Below are 16,172 nucleotides of genomic sequence, written 5' to 3'. Positions count from 1 at the left end.
ATTCTACCAGAGACCTTGACAGAACATACTCTCCCCATTTATTTGTATTCATTTCTTTTTGTCCATGTCCATGTTCATTTTATACTTGTTACCTTGTACATATTTGACCAACAACTAACCAACCAACCAACCAACCAACCAACCAACAAACAAACAGACTGCTAAAATATTAGTCAAATGTAAGCTACGTTTGCTGGTTCTGAATCAAAAGGAATACTGTATATATCAATCAAACTGGACAGTTGAAGAAAACAAGATTCTGTTTTTAATTCTGATTTTCAACGAAAATACATAAATAAACATAAGGAGCCCAAAACTGGTTCAGAAGATAATGCTGTGCTTCTTTCTTGCCTTATCTGCCTTCACTTGGACCTTCTTGCTTTTCTGTGTCATCAGCATTTTTCTGATATCTGGTAAAGTCTGATTTTTAGTCTCTGGGATATACTTGTAGAAGTAAATAAAGACAGCCAAACAGACTGGAGTGAAGGTAAGTAAGGAGTACGATCCAAGTTTCTTCTGAAGAGGTAAAATGATTTTTTTTGTGTGGGGAAGAAAAGAGAGAAATGATTGTGGGATGCTTTATATCAAAACACATTTTATTCCTTATAACCTTTACATCGACTACCAGACGTGGCTGCATCAAAACTAAGACCCATATTCCACCATCCAACCCTCCAACCACCATCATCCAAAACTATGTTAACCTCCAATCCACCCTCAACCAAGATGAACCTACCATAAACTATAACCTCCAAACTACCACCTCCCAAATCCACCCTAACATCAAATCCTCCTCAAACCAAAACCAACTCCTTTTTAAACCAACCCTAGGTATGCACGCCCCTTACTTCCTCAAAATCAACCACTACCAATCTTAAATGCAAAGTTATTAATTCAAGAAGCATAATCAACAAAATACCTGAACTCCTTCTCCTATTAAAAACTGCTAAACTCAACATCATATTTATCTGTGAAACATTTGTTTGTTTGTTTGTTCATTGGACTTTGATGCCTTCCCTCTCCAAGGACTCAGGGTGGCTTAAAACATATAATGGAACAATATGCAATGTCCCAAATCCAATTAATTTCAATTAATAATCTAAAAACCCCAAAACCATAAAAAGACAGTCAGCTTACTCAAAACACCTTCATCAGCCAGAGGGCTAGAGTCTAGTGGCCCCAAGCATGGCGGCAAAAAATGAACTTTAAGACTCTTTTGGAAGGCGAGGAGGGTGGGGGCAGTGCGAATCTCCAGAGGGAGCTGATTCCAGAGGGCCGGGGTCCCCACAGAGAAGGCTCTTCCCCTAGGCCCCACCAAATGACATCGGCTAGTTGTCGGGACTTGGAGAAGGCTGATTCTCTGGGACTTATTATTATTATTATTATTATTATTGTTGTTGTTGTTGTTGTTATTATTATTATTATTATTATTATTATTATTATTATTATTTAGATTTGTATGCCGCCCCTCTCCGCAGACTCGCTGGGACTCATGCGGCAGAAGGTAGTCCCCCAAGTATTCTGGCTCTATGCCTTGTAGAACTTTATAGATCATAACCAACACTTTGAATTCAATCCAAAAACCAGTTGGCAGGCAATGCAGTCTGTAGAGTGCTGGAGAGATAAGTGCATGTCTGGGCAGGCCCATGACTGCTCGTGTGGCTGTGTTCTGCACAATTTGCAGTTTCTGAATGTTCTTCAAAGATAGCTCCATGTAGAGAGCATTGCTGTAGTCGAACCTTGATGTGATAAGGCAATGAATGACTGTAAGTCCAGAGTGACTGTGACTCCCTGTCCAAATAGGGCCACAACTAGTGCACCAGATGAACCTGGGTAAACGCCCCCTTCACCACAGCTGATAGATGATGTTCTAAAGTCAGCTGTGGATCAAGGAGGATGCCCAAGTTATGGACTCTCTCTGAGGTGGTCAAGAGTCCCCCCCACCAGGATGATGGATGGACAGATGGAAATGTCCTTGGGAGGCAGAACCCACAGCCACTCCGTCTTGTCGGGGTTAAATTTGAGTCTGTTTGCACCCATCCAGACCCTAACAGCCTCCAGACATGGCACATTACTTCCACTGCTTCACTGAGTGGAAACGGGGTGGAGATGTATAGCTGAGTATCATCAGCATACTGATGAAAACTCACCCCATGCCCTTGGATAATCTCACCCAGTGGTTCCACTGCAACAATATCGCCAAAAAGCTTCTAGAGTTGTTAATCTGATCCTACGCAGCTTCTGCTCAGGCAATCTCACACTACTCACAAGAGCCTACAAAACTTTTGCCAGACCCACCCTTGACTACTGCTCATCTGTCTGGAACCCATACCACATCTCAGACATCAACACCCTTGAAAATGTTCAAAGATATTTCACTAGAAGAGCCCTTCACTCCTCCACTCGAAATAGAACATCCTACGAAAATAGACTAACAACCCTGGGTCTAGAAAGCTTAGAACTACGGCGCCTAAAACACGATTTGAGTATTGCCCACAAGATCATATGCTGCAACGTCCTACCGGTCAATGACTACTTCAGCTTCAACCGCAACAACACAAGAGCATGCAACAGATTCAAACTTAATACGAACCACTCCAAACTTGACTGTAAAAAATATGATTTCAACAATCGAGGTATTGAAGCGTGGAACTCATTGCTGGACTCAATTGTGTCAACCCCTAACCCCCAACATTTCTCCCTTAGACTCTCCATGATTGATCTCTCCAGGTTCCTAAGAGGCCAGTAAGGGGCATACATAAGTGCACTGGTGTGCCTTTCATCCCCTGTCCAATTGTCTTTCCTTTCTCTCACTTATCATATATATTTTCTTTCTTTCATATATCCTCTCCCCTAAGTTCACTTTACCCTTATATATATTACTACATGTCTATTTTTCTTCCTATGTATTTGTGTATTGGACAAATGAATAAATAAATAAATAAATGAATGAATGAATGAATGAATGAATGAATGAATGGATAGATAGATAGATAGATAGATAGATAGATAGATATTAAACAGCAGGGGGGAGAGGAAAGACCCCTGAGGAACCCCCCAAGGGAGGGGTTGACCTCTGACACCCTGCTAACACTGACTGTGACCAACCAGAGAGGTAAGAGGAGAACCACCATAAAATGGTGCCTCCCACTCCCAACCCCTCCATTTGGCGCAGAAGAATATCATGGTTAATGCAGCCTAGGTTTATGTTGGCTGTGTTGACACTTACTACTATTAAATGAGGTACCATATATACTGTACATGTGCATTTTGTTTTTCTTGCCTAAATGTAGGGCCTTACTTTTTTCACCATTGAATTTCATTTTTTTTAGATAGTGCCCAATATTGAACTCTGTCAAAATCCATCTGTATCATAAGCCTATCATAATAAACTCGGTTTAAAAAACCACACCATTTCCACTAAGCTTCAGTGTCACTCACCTTCAGGGTATCTTCAATCAATGTTAGAAAAATATTAACTAGGCAGTATGCAAATCCTACTATTGCGATACTTGATGCACGTGTTGACTGAAAGAATAACTCCATTGCAATTATCATTGCAATAATACCTTGGTAGAGAGAAAAAGGAATGCTTTGTGTAAGGAATGTAAGCCATGGAATGTTCTTTCCCATTGATCTAGATCCCTCCACCACATCCCCATCTCTTCCCATAATTTGCACTTCATTCACTTACCTGGTCCTAAGGTATATGCAGCAGTGAACACGACAAGCAGAGCGACGCAGAAATGAGACACTAAGTCACTGTAGATCTATGGGAGAAAATAGGTCAGAATTAAGCGAAGCATCTATGAAGTTGCAAAGTTTTTGGGAAAGGGACATCCTAAAGATTTTCATGCTAATAAACTAATAATAATAATAATAATAATAATAATAATAATAATAATAATAATAATAATAGACAACTAGACACAAGAACAGTTTTTTTCCGAACGCCATCACTCTACTAAACAAATAATTCCCTCAACACTGTCAGACTTTCTACTAAATCTGCACTTCTATTCTACTAGTTTTTCTCATCATTCCTATCACCCATTTCCTCCCATGTTGACTGTATGACTGTAACTTGTTGCTTGTATCCTAAGATTTTTATTAATATTGATTGTTTCTGCATTGCTTATTTGACCCCTATGACAATCATTAAATGTTTTACCACATGATTCTTGACAAATGTATATTTTATTTTATGTACCCTGAGAGCATATGCACCAAGGCAAATTCCTTGTGTGTCCAATCACACTTGGCCAATAAAAATTATATTCTATTCTATTCTGTTGTATTCTATTCTATTTGGAACATCATAATACAATTTACAGTAATAACCCATTGCAATGAGGTTGACTGACATAGCTGGTTAGGCAAGAATCAGCTATACGCCAGTGATCATGAACTGGCATACTTTTTATTTATTTATTTGTTTATTTGTTTGTTTGTTTGTTTGTTTGTTTGTTTGTTTGTTTGTTTATTTATTTATTTATTTATTTATTTATTTATTTATTTATTTATTCATTCATTCATTCATTCATTCATTCATTCATTCATTTATTTATTTATTTATTTATTTATTTATTTATTTATTTGGTTTCTATGCCGCCCCTCTCCAAGGACTTGGGGCGGCTCACAACATATAAAATATTTTTGACGAGGGGTACTCAGTGTTACAAAAAATATAGAAGGGGCACAAATATGTCAGAAGTTTGGGAAACACTGTCTTAAAGGGACCTTTGCACAAAGATCTTAATTATATCTTAATAAACTGTTTATTGTTATTGTTATTTGGGCCATCTGAAATTACTTGGTGAATTTTTATCTTAAGCTTGGGGGCTCGTCCGGGATGTATGGATATTCTTTTAAGATTCGGATAAAATAATTTTATTTATTTATTAGATTTGTATGTCGCCCCTCTCCGTAGACTCGGGGCGGCATACAATTTTGTTAATGTTCACATTGATTTAATGCAAGATTTTACAGTAAGGTGGGGAAAAAGATTTTTTATAGAGAGGTTTAATAATCAATAATGTTGTAAAAATTTTATAGAAATTTTGTAGATGAGTAAAGAGAGATAAGAGCCTCCACTGAAAGTTTAAGAATTAAAGATAAATGTTATATATGTTTGATCATAAGCATTGCTTTTGTGTTTGTAATTATGTATTGTTTTATTCCATTTCTATATTCCATGTGCTGCCCCTATGTTGGTTGAGGCAGGCAGGATTCCCTTGCGTACCATTTGTTGGGGGTCAAGGGAAAGGAAGGGTTTTACCTTCCCTTTCTGATCAAGATCCCCAAGGACAATTGGTGGGCCACTGTGTGACACAGAATGCTGGACTCGATGGGCTTTGGCCTGATTCAGCATGGCTCTTCTTATGTTCTTATGTTGGAGAAAAATAAAAAATATATATATCCGAAAAAAAGAATGTTGTTTGGGAGGTGTTTGCAAGTTAGAAAGTGTAATTTACGAGTTTGTTTCTTGCTGGATAGAGCAGGAAGTAGTTTGCAGAGTGAAAGCAGTAGAAAAGGGTGGGGGGAACCTGCATTTTTCCTTTATATATTTAGAGAGAGAGAGAGGTGTTGCAAATCGGTAGATTGCCTACGTCTATGTCCTATTCTGAGTTGCAAGTTTGTGAAATCTGTTCAGTTTTGTGTTTCGTTGCTTGTGGATGGATGATTATACTCCGGTAGATTATACTACCGTAGATTACTGGAGTTTCTGCCAATCTTTAGATACAACTCATCTGTCTGGAAACCACGCTGCATTTTGGACATAAACACTTTAGAAAATGTCCATTAAGTCTTGCTTAAAACCATTAAACAAGATAATTATAAATGGAAGAAGCAAGGCTTGGAAAAATGGAAAAAATTACAATTGTCATTTATGAGAAGGGTCACGGTAATCAAAATGAACAGACTACCATGATTGTTGTTTTTATTTTCAACAATACCAATAAGACTGGAGAAAAAAATATTTTGATAAACTGAATAAAATAACTTTGAAGTTCATTTGGCAAGGAAAGAAAGTGAGAATCCACTTTCTTTTTATTTTATTTTTTTTATTTTGTCCAATACACAATGAGGGTTTTAGTGGGTATATATATATACACACACATAGTAAATGCACAGTGAAGGGCTACCAAAATTTTTACTACCACACTGTGGGCATGGCTTATGCAGGACACCCTGTACTTTCAGTGCAAATTGGGTGCTCTGGGTGGAGCTCCATTTTTGCTACCCCACTGCATTCACGCTGATCCATGCAGTAGCCCACCCCTGGTTATGCACCTGTTACATCCTTTCCAGGACCAGAAATCCCTACTCACATGTATCATCTCTCCTGCAGGAGATTCATTGGCTGCTGATTTGATTCCAGATGCAATTCAAGATGCTGGCTGTCACCTTTAAAGCCCATTATGGCTTGGGACCAGGTTATCTGAGGGACCGTCTCCTGCTGGTCACATCTACCTGACCCATCAGATTGGGGAAGCAGGGGAGGATGCTGCAGATCCCTTTCCTGAGATATATAGTATAAATTGGAAGCGCCATTTCCACCCCCGTCCCTGTCAAAAGTGGCATTCCCCAGGGCAGCGTACTAGGTCCTACTCTTTTCATTCTCTACATCAATGACCTCTGCGATCATATCACAAGCAACTGTGTTCTTTTCGCCGATGATGTAAAACTATTCAACACCACGGACAACACATCTACTCTCCAAAAAGACCTCGACTTTGTCTCAGAATGGTCTAACACCTGGCAACTTCAAATATCAACCAACAAATGCTCTACCCTCCACATTGGCAAAAAGAATCCAAACCTCATATATAAACTGAATAAACAAAATCTCACAGCCAACCCACACTCAGTAAAAGTCCTTGGAATATCAAATGACCTAAGTGCTAAAGCCCACTGCAACAATATCGCCAAAAAGGCTTCTAGAGTTGTTAACCTGATCCTACACAGCTTCTGCTCCGGCAATCTCACACTACACACCAGAGCCTACAAAACTTTTGCCAAACCAATCCTTGAATACAGTTCATCTGTCTGGAACCCATACCACATCTCGGACATCAACACCCTAGAAAAGGTCCAACGATACTTCACCAGAAGAGCCCTTCAAAATCATATGCTGCAACGTCCTGCCTGTCAATGAGTACTTCAGCTTCAACCGCAACAACACAAGAGCACGCAACAGATTCAAACTTAATATTAATCACTCCAAGCTTGACTGTAAAAAATATGACTTTAGCAATCGAGTTGTCAAAGCGTGGAACTCATTACCGGACTCAGTAGTGTCAACCCCTAACCCCCAACATTTCTCCCTTAGACTATCCACGATTGACCTCTCTAGGTTCCTAAGAGGTCAGTAAGGGGCGTACATAAGTGCACCAGTGTGCCTTCCGTCCCCTGTCCAATTGTCTCTCCTTATCTCATATATCATATATCTTTTCTTCCTTTCATATATCTTCTCCTCTACTTTTATATCTTTTCTTTATATATAATACTTCATGTCTATTCTCTTCAATATGTATTGTGTATTGGACAAAATAAATAAATAAAATAAATAAAAAGTATCATTCTTAGCTTTCCTGCCCTCCGTCTTTGTTACTTTACCTGATTTTCCAAAAGTTCAAGTCCCACAACCATCAAAACGAGACTAACAGTGCAAATCGCAAGGCCAGTCAGAAAGAGAATCCTTCGGCCCAAGTAGTCAACAAGATATGTCTGAAAAATATTAAAGATCCGGAAGCATGAACAGGTGATAGGTTAACACAACAGCAAACTATAACAAAATGTTTCAAAGTATAAGAAGCAGCCAGAAGGATTTAGCCAGGTGTACCCAGTAAAGGGCAGCCATTCGCGGCCCTACTGAAACGATCTGCTTTATTTGTTTGTTTGTTTGTTTATTTTTATTTATTTATTTATTTATTCATTCATTCATTCATTCATTCATTTATTTGTATGCATGCTGCCCCTCTCCGGAGACTCGGGGCGGCGAACAGCAGTAATTATATATAAACACCAAACATATGTACAGACATACCATGCATAAAATTGTAAAGGCCTAGGGGGAAAAAGTATCTCAATTCCCCCATGCCTGGCGGCAGAGGTGGGTTTTAAGAAGCTTACGAAAGGCAAGGAGGGTGGGGGCAATTCTAATCTCTGGGGGGAGTTGGTTCTAGAGGGCCAGGGCCGCCACAGAGAAGGCTCTTCCCCTGGGTCCCGCCAAGTGGCATTGTTTAGTTTACGGGACCCGGAGAAGACCCACTCTGCTTCCCTTCAGTTTCCTGCGCATGAGCAGAGTCCTGGCCTGAAGCAGTCCCCACCAGGAGCCACCAGTAGGAAGAACTCCTCCAGGAAGGAGATCAGCTTGTTGGGGAAATGACGCTTCCCCATTGCCTGCATCGCCCGCTTTCCAGAGTCTCCCCGACGAGATGCTCTCCTCCCTGGAGGATTTTTCCCCACTGGTGGCTCCCAACCAGGATTGACTGCCGCCACTGGCAGCAGTGCAGCAGCAGCAGTGCCAGAGGCGCCCTGGTCAGCTCCATGTCCACTGGCGGAACGGCATTCCACATGGTTCCACTTTCTACCCACCCCTGGGTGCACCCCTATGCAAATCTATTTGTGTTTCAATTGCATTCACTCCTGGATTTAAGTGTTCTTTTTTAAAAAAATATACTTTATTTGTAAATGTAGGAAAAAAGGAAAAAGGGAAAGGGTGGTGGGGGTAGGAAGAAATGTACAGAAAAAAAAGGGATGGAGGGGGATAGGGAAGGAAAATACAAAATGAAGCGGTTCAGGTAAGTAATACGATTATACATTGTAAGTTGTAAATTATAATGCATGTAATTCTTGATAACAGTGTTGTATTTCTTAAACATTGTAAATAAACAGTAGATAAACAATATCCTTAGTATTATCAAGAATTTTCTTAGGTTTTAATAATAAATGTTACATCTCATGTTAATATATATTAGCTAATAACAAATTGATGAGAATATTTTCTAAGTTTAAAGAGTGAAAAGAGAGAGATACCAAATTTACAGAAAAAAAGATAAGTGGAAAGAGGGGAAAAAAGAAGACAATGAATAGAAGAAAAGAAAGAATGTAGAAAAGAGGAGAAGGATCTGCGTGTGACGCAGACGTTTTCAGGGACGACATTTTGTGGAAAAGTAATAGGAGGAGTATATGCATAATATAGTAAATATATTTTGTATGTAAAAGAAGAAAAAAAGGAAAGTATAGTAATTATAATCGTTGTTAGTAGGTGTTAGTAGTAATGTGTTATGTGATATGTATTGCATTAGTTTAAAACCAAATAAAAAGAGATATGATGTAAGTTTTATTACAAATTGATTAGTTTTTGGAGCTAAGTCTTTTAATTAATTTGAGTTTGGTTGGAACGTTCAAGAGTAAGACAGGGTTAATGGTTTCATAAATTAATGGTTTTATAATACAAAAGTTTGATTTTTTTTGTGAAACCCATTTGTACCAATTTTCCAATATTTCGTAATATTCTGTCTTTTTTGTTTTGTGTTTCCATTGCTGAAAAAAAGGTGTTCTTTATATATATATATATTTTTTATTAAGTTTTTTGACAAACCAACATACAAACGACATTTAACATTTACGTTTCCCTATGTACATAAAACAAAAATTATTTTTTTTACAATTCTATCTACTATACACAATAATCCTTTACTGCTAGTTTCTCTTTTTTCCCCCGATCCAGTTGTATAATTTTTCCCTTACTCTATAGTAGTTTTTATTTTGTTGATTTTGTATTTCATATGTTAATTTACTTAATTTGGCGAAGTCTAGTATTTTTTTAATTACCATCTCTTCATTTGGAGTATTTTCTTGCTTCCAGATTTGCGCAAATGCCAATCTTGCCGCTGTAAGTATATGAGTTATTAAATAGTAATTTTCTTTACTGTGTTGTCCTCTAATTATTCCCAGTAAATACATTTCAGGTTTCGTCTCTAATTTATAATCTAATATTTCTTCCATCCAGATCTGAATTTTGGTCCAAAATTTCCTTGCTTCCGGGAATAGCCACCTGGATTTAAGTGTTCTATTCATTGTCCCAAAGGTGCTTTTTTTCAAGAGACAGCTAGATTTTCTGGGTTTTTCTCTGAAGATGTTTCGCCTCTTATCCAAGAAGCTTCTTCAGCTCTGATTAGTTGGTAGGAAATGGAGGGATTTATACTCCTTGCAGATGGCAGGAGAGGGGCAGCATACAAATGTAATAAATTATTATTATTATTATTATTATTATTATTATTATTATTATTATTATTATTATTATTATTAATTTAGTGGATCATTAAGGTCACTTGGAGGTTTATCTGTCTCTTGAGGGTCAACAGAGTGGTGCAAATTTGTGTGGAGCCTTCTTGGAACTATTGACAGTTTAATAAAATTATGTGGGTATGCATTTTTGGGGGGGATATGTTGCAATGATGCTCTGTTTTCTTTCTCTGCTGTTCTGGGAAAATATGAAGACAGCTTTAAACCTGTCTGTTTCATCATATTTTATTTTATTTATTTATTTTGTCAAGTAAATATATATTGGAGGTATGCAAAATATAATAATATTCATATACATCATACTAGTAAAAAATAAGAAATATTAGATATGATAATATTCATATACATGATCCTAGTAAATAAAAATAAAAAGAAACATTAGGACAGGGGACGGAAGGCACACTGGTGCACTTATGCATGCCCCATACTAACCTCTTAGGAATCGGGAGAGGTCAACAATAGATAGTCAAAGGGTAAAGTTTTAGGGGTCTAGGAGATGCTACTACAGAGTCTGATAGTGGGTGCCATGCATCAACTACTCGGTTACTAAAGTCGTATTTCCTGTAGTCTAGTTTGGATCGGTTCACATTAAGTTTGTATCTGTCTAGACTCTGGCTACATGTCATGAGGACAATTGGATGTTCCACAGACTGCATGACTAACACAATCAAGTGCCTTTAATCGTCGAAATACATATTGACTTCTTTAAAAAAAACATTTTTCTTTTCTTTTCACATGCATTAATAATACTGTTTTGTTTCAAAAACCACCCTAAACATCTCAAATCCCTTTCTATATATATATTTGAGCATTATTTTGCTACCAAGGAAAATTAAAATATTTGGTTTCCAAATATTTGGAGTATTCTTTTTAAATATGTAAATATATTTTGCAAACAGGAATATTTTAGTATCTTATCATTGAATGCCAGCACTAGAACTTCATCAGATGGGACAATATTATTTGGGGCCCAGATAAAATCCAGAGGCTATAGAGTATCCAGCCGCCCTGAGTCTGTGGAGCGGGGCAGCATACAAATCTAATAAATAGTAATAATAATAATAATCCATTCTTGCGTTAGAAGTTAAGAGGAATGAAGGAAAAACAAAAACTTACCACTAGCAAAGCTACAAAGCAGAGAAGTAAACTTATGGCTGTTTTCAGGAACCATATGGAAATGTAATTCATTTTGGTACTCCGCAAAACATAAAAATTATGATAATATATCTGAAAGCAAACAAAAGATCAATTAAACAGTTTTAGGTGAATTGAAAAAGCTACTGGGGTTTTAACTCTTTGGTAGAAAAGTGACAGAACACAAGATGTTTCTAAACTATAATTCCTAATGAGCAAAGGAAGCATGGACTAGAGATTTCGCTGGTTGGTTGTGTAGTTGATTTCTTAGGGGTTTATAGGTTGGTTGTTGGTTGATGTGTCTGTTGATGGAATTGCTTGTGGAGTACCAGACTTCGACCAACAACCAGCCTATGAATCCTTGAGAATTCAAATCCACAACACAAGCAACCAGCAACCAGGTAATTTGTTTGTTTGTTTGTTTGTTTGTTTGTTTGTTTGTTTGTTTGTTTGTTTGTTTGTTTGTTTGTTTGTTTGTTTGTTTGTTTGTTTGTTTGTTTGTTTGTTTGTTTGTTTGTTTGTTTGTTTGTTTGTTTGTTTGTTTGTTTATTTATTTATTTATTTATTATTTATTTATTTATTTATTTATTTATTTATTTATTTATTTATTTATTTATTTATTTATTTATTTATTTATTTATTTATTTATTTATTTATTTATTTATTTATTTATTTATTTATTTATTTATTTATTTATTTATTTATTTATTTATTTATTTATTGGATTTGTATGCCGCCCCTCTCCATAGACTCGGGGCGGCTAACAACAATGATAAAAAAACAACATGTAACAATCCAATTAATAAAACAACTAAAAACCCTTATTATAAAACCAAACATACACACAAACATATCATGCATAACTTGTAATGGCCTAGGGGGAAGGAATATCTTAACTCCCCCATGCCTGGCAGCATAAGTGAGTCTTGAGTAGTTTACGAAAGACAGGGAGGGTGGGGGCAGTTCTAATCTCAGGGGGGAGTTGGTTCCAGAGGGCTGGGGCTGCCACAGAGAAGGCTCTTCCCCTGGAGCCCGCCAAACGACATTGTTTTGTCAACGAGCAGGGCCGCCGATAGACCAGTATTACTGGGAGTGGTGTCACGGGCCCGGTGAAATTGAAAAATGGGGGGGGCGGCGCCTGCCAAAAACTCCCCAACCCCGATTGCGACGAACTCTGCCTCTGCGGAGCTTCTCCGACAGCCCCGCACCTTCTTCCCACCCCCGTGAGGAAAGAAGGCAGGGAGGCCGGCAGACAGGCAGGGAGCCCTGATGGCAGCCGCGGAAGGAGGTGTCACTGCGGGGGTCCGGAAGCCAAGCCACGCTGCTGGGGAAGCGGAATTGAGGAAGCCAGGAGAGGGCTGAGCCCGGCCGGCTTCTCTGCCGGTCTTGTGTCCCCCCTGAGGATTGCGAGGGCAAGAGAGCCGCGCCTTTCGGCCTCCGGAGGTGCTGGGCCATGGGTTCGGGGGGGGGGGCGTGAACACCGCCCGCCGCCCGGAGACAATAGCTTCTTTTCGCTTGCATTCCTGCTGCTGGCGCTGGGAGCAGGTAAGCGCGAGGGGGAGGCAAGTGGAGATCCAGGCCCCTCTTTTCATGCATCCGCTCAGTGAGCCTTTCTTTGGAGTTGCCTCTTTCTTTCTTTCTTTCTTTCCTTCTTTCGTTCTTTCTCTCTTTCTCTCTTGCTCTTTTATTCTTTTTTCTTTCTCTTTCTTTCTTTCTTTTTTTCTTTCTCTTTCTTTCTCTTCTTCCTTCTCTCCTTCCATTTCTTTCATTCCCCCTCTCTATTTTTATTTCTCTTTCATTCTCTTTCTTTCTTTTCTCTTTCTTTCTTTCCTTCCTTCTTTCTCTCTTTCCTTCTTTCTTTCTTTTCTTTCTTTCTTTCTTTTTCTTTCTTTCTTTCTCTCTCTCTTGCTCTTTCATTCTTTTTTTCTTTCTTTTGCTTTCTTTCTTTCTCTTTCTTTCTCTCCTTCCTTCCCTCCTTCCATTTCTTTCATTCTCCCTCTCTATTTTTATTTATCTTTCATTCTCTTTCTTTCTTTTCTCTTTCTTTCTTTCTTTCTTTCCTTCTTTCTTTCTTTCTTTCTTTCTTTCCTTCCTTCTTTCTTTCTTTCCTTCTTTCTTTCTTTTCTTTCTTTTTCTTTCTTTCTTTCTTTCTTTCTCTCTTGCTCTTTCATTCTTTTTTCTTTCTTTCTTTCCCTTTCTTTCTCTCCTTCTTTCCCTCCTTCCATTTCTTTCATTCCCCCTCTCTCTTTTTATTTCTCTTTCATTCTCTTTCTTTCTTTCTCTTTCTTGCTCTTTTTCTTTCTCTCTTTTACCTTCCCTTCCTCTATTTCTTCTTTTCTTTCTCCTTCCTACCTTCTTCCCTCCCTCCCTTCAGTCCTTCCTCTCTTACTCTCCCCTTTCATAAGTTTCCTTGCTTCCTTCCTCTGTTCCTGTCCCTTCCCCCTTTCTTTCTTTCTTTCTTTCTTTCATTCTTTCTTTCTTTCTTTCTTTCTTTTCTTCCTCCCTTCCTTCTTTCTTTCCTTCCTTCCCTCCATTTCTTGCTTTCCTTCTCCTTCCTCCCTTCTTTCCTCCCTCACTCCCTTCTTTCACTCCTTCCTCTCTTACTCTCCCCTTTCACACCTTTCCTTGCTTACTTTGCACCCTTCCTCTGTTCCTGTCCCTTCCCTCTTTCCTTCCTTCCTTCCCACCCTCCGTCCATTCATTCACCCATTCCTCTCTTGATCGCCCCTTTTACCATTCCTTCCTTCCTTCCTTCCTTCCTTCCTTCCTTCCTCCTTCCTTCCTTCCTTCCTTCATAGCTCACCCTCGCCTTTCTTCCCTTCCTTCCAGATGGGAGTGCCCCCTCAAGACACCTGCCCGACTGCTGGTACCCTGCTTTTTCTCTCCCCTCGTCCTTTCCAGCTCCTCGCCAGTGGCTACCAGGTGTGGGATCCCCCTCCCCTCTCCCCTCGCTAGAAAGCACATGGTTTTGTCAACAAGGCCTCTTCCAAGAAGGGAGAAGTGCCAAGGAGCTGTAAATAAGCCATGCTCCGCCTGACCAATGCCAGGAGGCTCTTTCTTTCCCTTGCCGCTCCCGCTTCTTTCTTTCTCCTGGATGAGTCCACACAATCGGCTTAACCCAGTTCCTGAAATAGCCTATGGCAGTGTTTTCCAACCTTGACAACTTGAAGATATCTGGACTTCAACTCCCAGAATTACCCAGCCAGCATTCACTGGCTGGGGAATTCTGGGAGTTGAAGTCCAGATATCTTCAAGTTGCCAAGGTTGGGAAACACTGGCCTATGGGACCGCCTCACTTGGCGTGAAGCGGGAAATGATCCCCAGGGGATGGAGTGGCTCGGCGACTTAAAATAGTTTTAAAATGGCGGGGGGGCCAGACACTTAGGCTGTATGGGGCCCCAAAATTCCTGATGGTGGCCCTGTCAACGGGACCCAGAGAAGGCCAACTCTGTGGGACCTTATCGGTCGCTGGGATTCGTGCGGTAGCAGGCGGTTCCGGAGGTAATCTGGTCCAATGCCATGTAATGAAATGTTTGGAAACCAACCCAGAAACTCACTGAATGAACTTTCATTCTGTTTTCTAGGACTATCAGGCTACACTTCTGATGGTATCAGGTAGATGTTTTAGATTCATGCCCCTAAATTTGTGAACTGAATCATGACATCTTTCCAGAACACTTCTTCAAAATTGAAATGGCTTTTTCTCCTCTCCAAAAATATAATAACAGGAATGAAAACAGTAACAGGTTAGAAAAAGGTGGCAGCAATAATGCTTAAAGGACAAAAAATGGAAGGATACTTGGATTCCCACAATGAATGGGTGGCTGCAAAAGGTGATGGAGTTAGCAGAGATGGCTAAATTGACTGCTTTGATTAAAGATGGGGAAAAAAACACAATTTTGTGTCTATTTGGAAACCACTTTTGGACTTCATGCTTGAGGATGGAAAAAATGAAACATTGATTTGGGCTTTTGCTAATTAGGGAGGTTTGCTGTTATAACTGTTCTTCATATGTTTTATCCTCCAATCTCCTAATCATCTTTCTTGCTCTTCTCTGCATTTTTCTAGACTCTCAATTACTTTTTTATATTGTGGTGACCAAAACTATAGTCATATAGTCATACAGTCATATAGTCACTCTGAGTCTTCGGAGAGAGGCGGCATACAAATCTAATTAATAATAATAATAATAATAATAATAATAATAATAATAATAATAATAATAATAATAATAATAATAATAATTATTATTATTATTATTATTATTATTATTATTATTATTATTATTATTATTATTATTAATATTATTATTATTATTATTATTATTATTATTATTATTATTATTATTATTATTGGGAAGCGCCCGACTGTTGATGAAATACGAAATCCAGCATAGTGATCTCGGTTGCTGTGTTGTACTGACATAATAATAATAATAATAATAATAATAATAATAATAATAATAATAAAAGGAAAAATATATTCCTGGTTTTGAAAAATCAATTTCTTATGCTAGTTAAAGTCAGAGGGCAGAGATGCCATTGCTCAGCTTACAGCTATTCATATAGAAACCATTTGACGTTATGAGAACATTGACTGGTGGTTGCAACCCATCTTTGAAACTCCATTCCCCCCTGGTATCTCATGCACACCCTCATTTTATGACCGATCACTTAGCAATAGAAATTATGTCATTGTTGAGGATTACCCTGTACTGCATA

The 16,172-nt window shown here is 38.6% G+C and overlaps 1 protein-coding gene across 1 annotated transcript in view; it reads right to left on the bottom strand.

The window, feature by feature from the left end:
- Positions 1–321: 321 nt before the first annotated feature.
- Positions 322–16,172, bottom strand: part of LOC139165232 (solute carrier family 2, facilitated glucose transporter member 5-like) — a 34,158-nt gene continuing 18,307 nt past the window's right edge. The window contains exons 8-12 of the mRNA XM_070748333.1: positions 11,434–11,544; positions 7,616–7,731; positions 3,695–3,762; positions 3,442–3,569; positions 322–516 (exon numbers count right to left, since the gene is read on the bottom strand). Coding sequence (XP_070604434.1) covers positions 322–516; positions 3,442–3,569; positions 3,695–3,762; positions 7,616–7,731; positions 11,434–11,544 — 618 coding nt within the window. The remainder of the gene's footprint in view (positions 517–3,441; positions 3,570–3,694; positions 3,763–7,615; positions 7,732–11,433; positions 11,545–16,172) is intronic.

Source organism: Erythrolamprus reginae, chromosome 3, assembly GCF_031021105.1.
Source record: "Erythrolamprus reginae isolate rEryReg1 chromosome 3, rEryReg1.hap1, whole genome shotgun sequence".
Lineage (NCBI taxonomy): Eukaryota > Metazoa > Chordata > Lepidosauria > Squamata > Dipsadidae > Erythrolamprus > Erythrolamprus reginae.
Note: the sequence above shows the minus strand (reverse complement) of the source record. Positions and strands in the feature narration are given on the sequence as shown.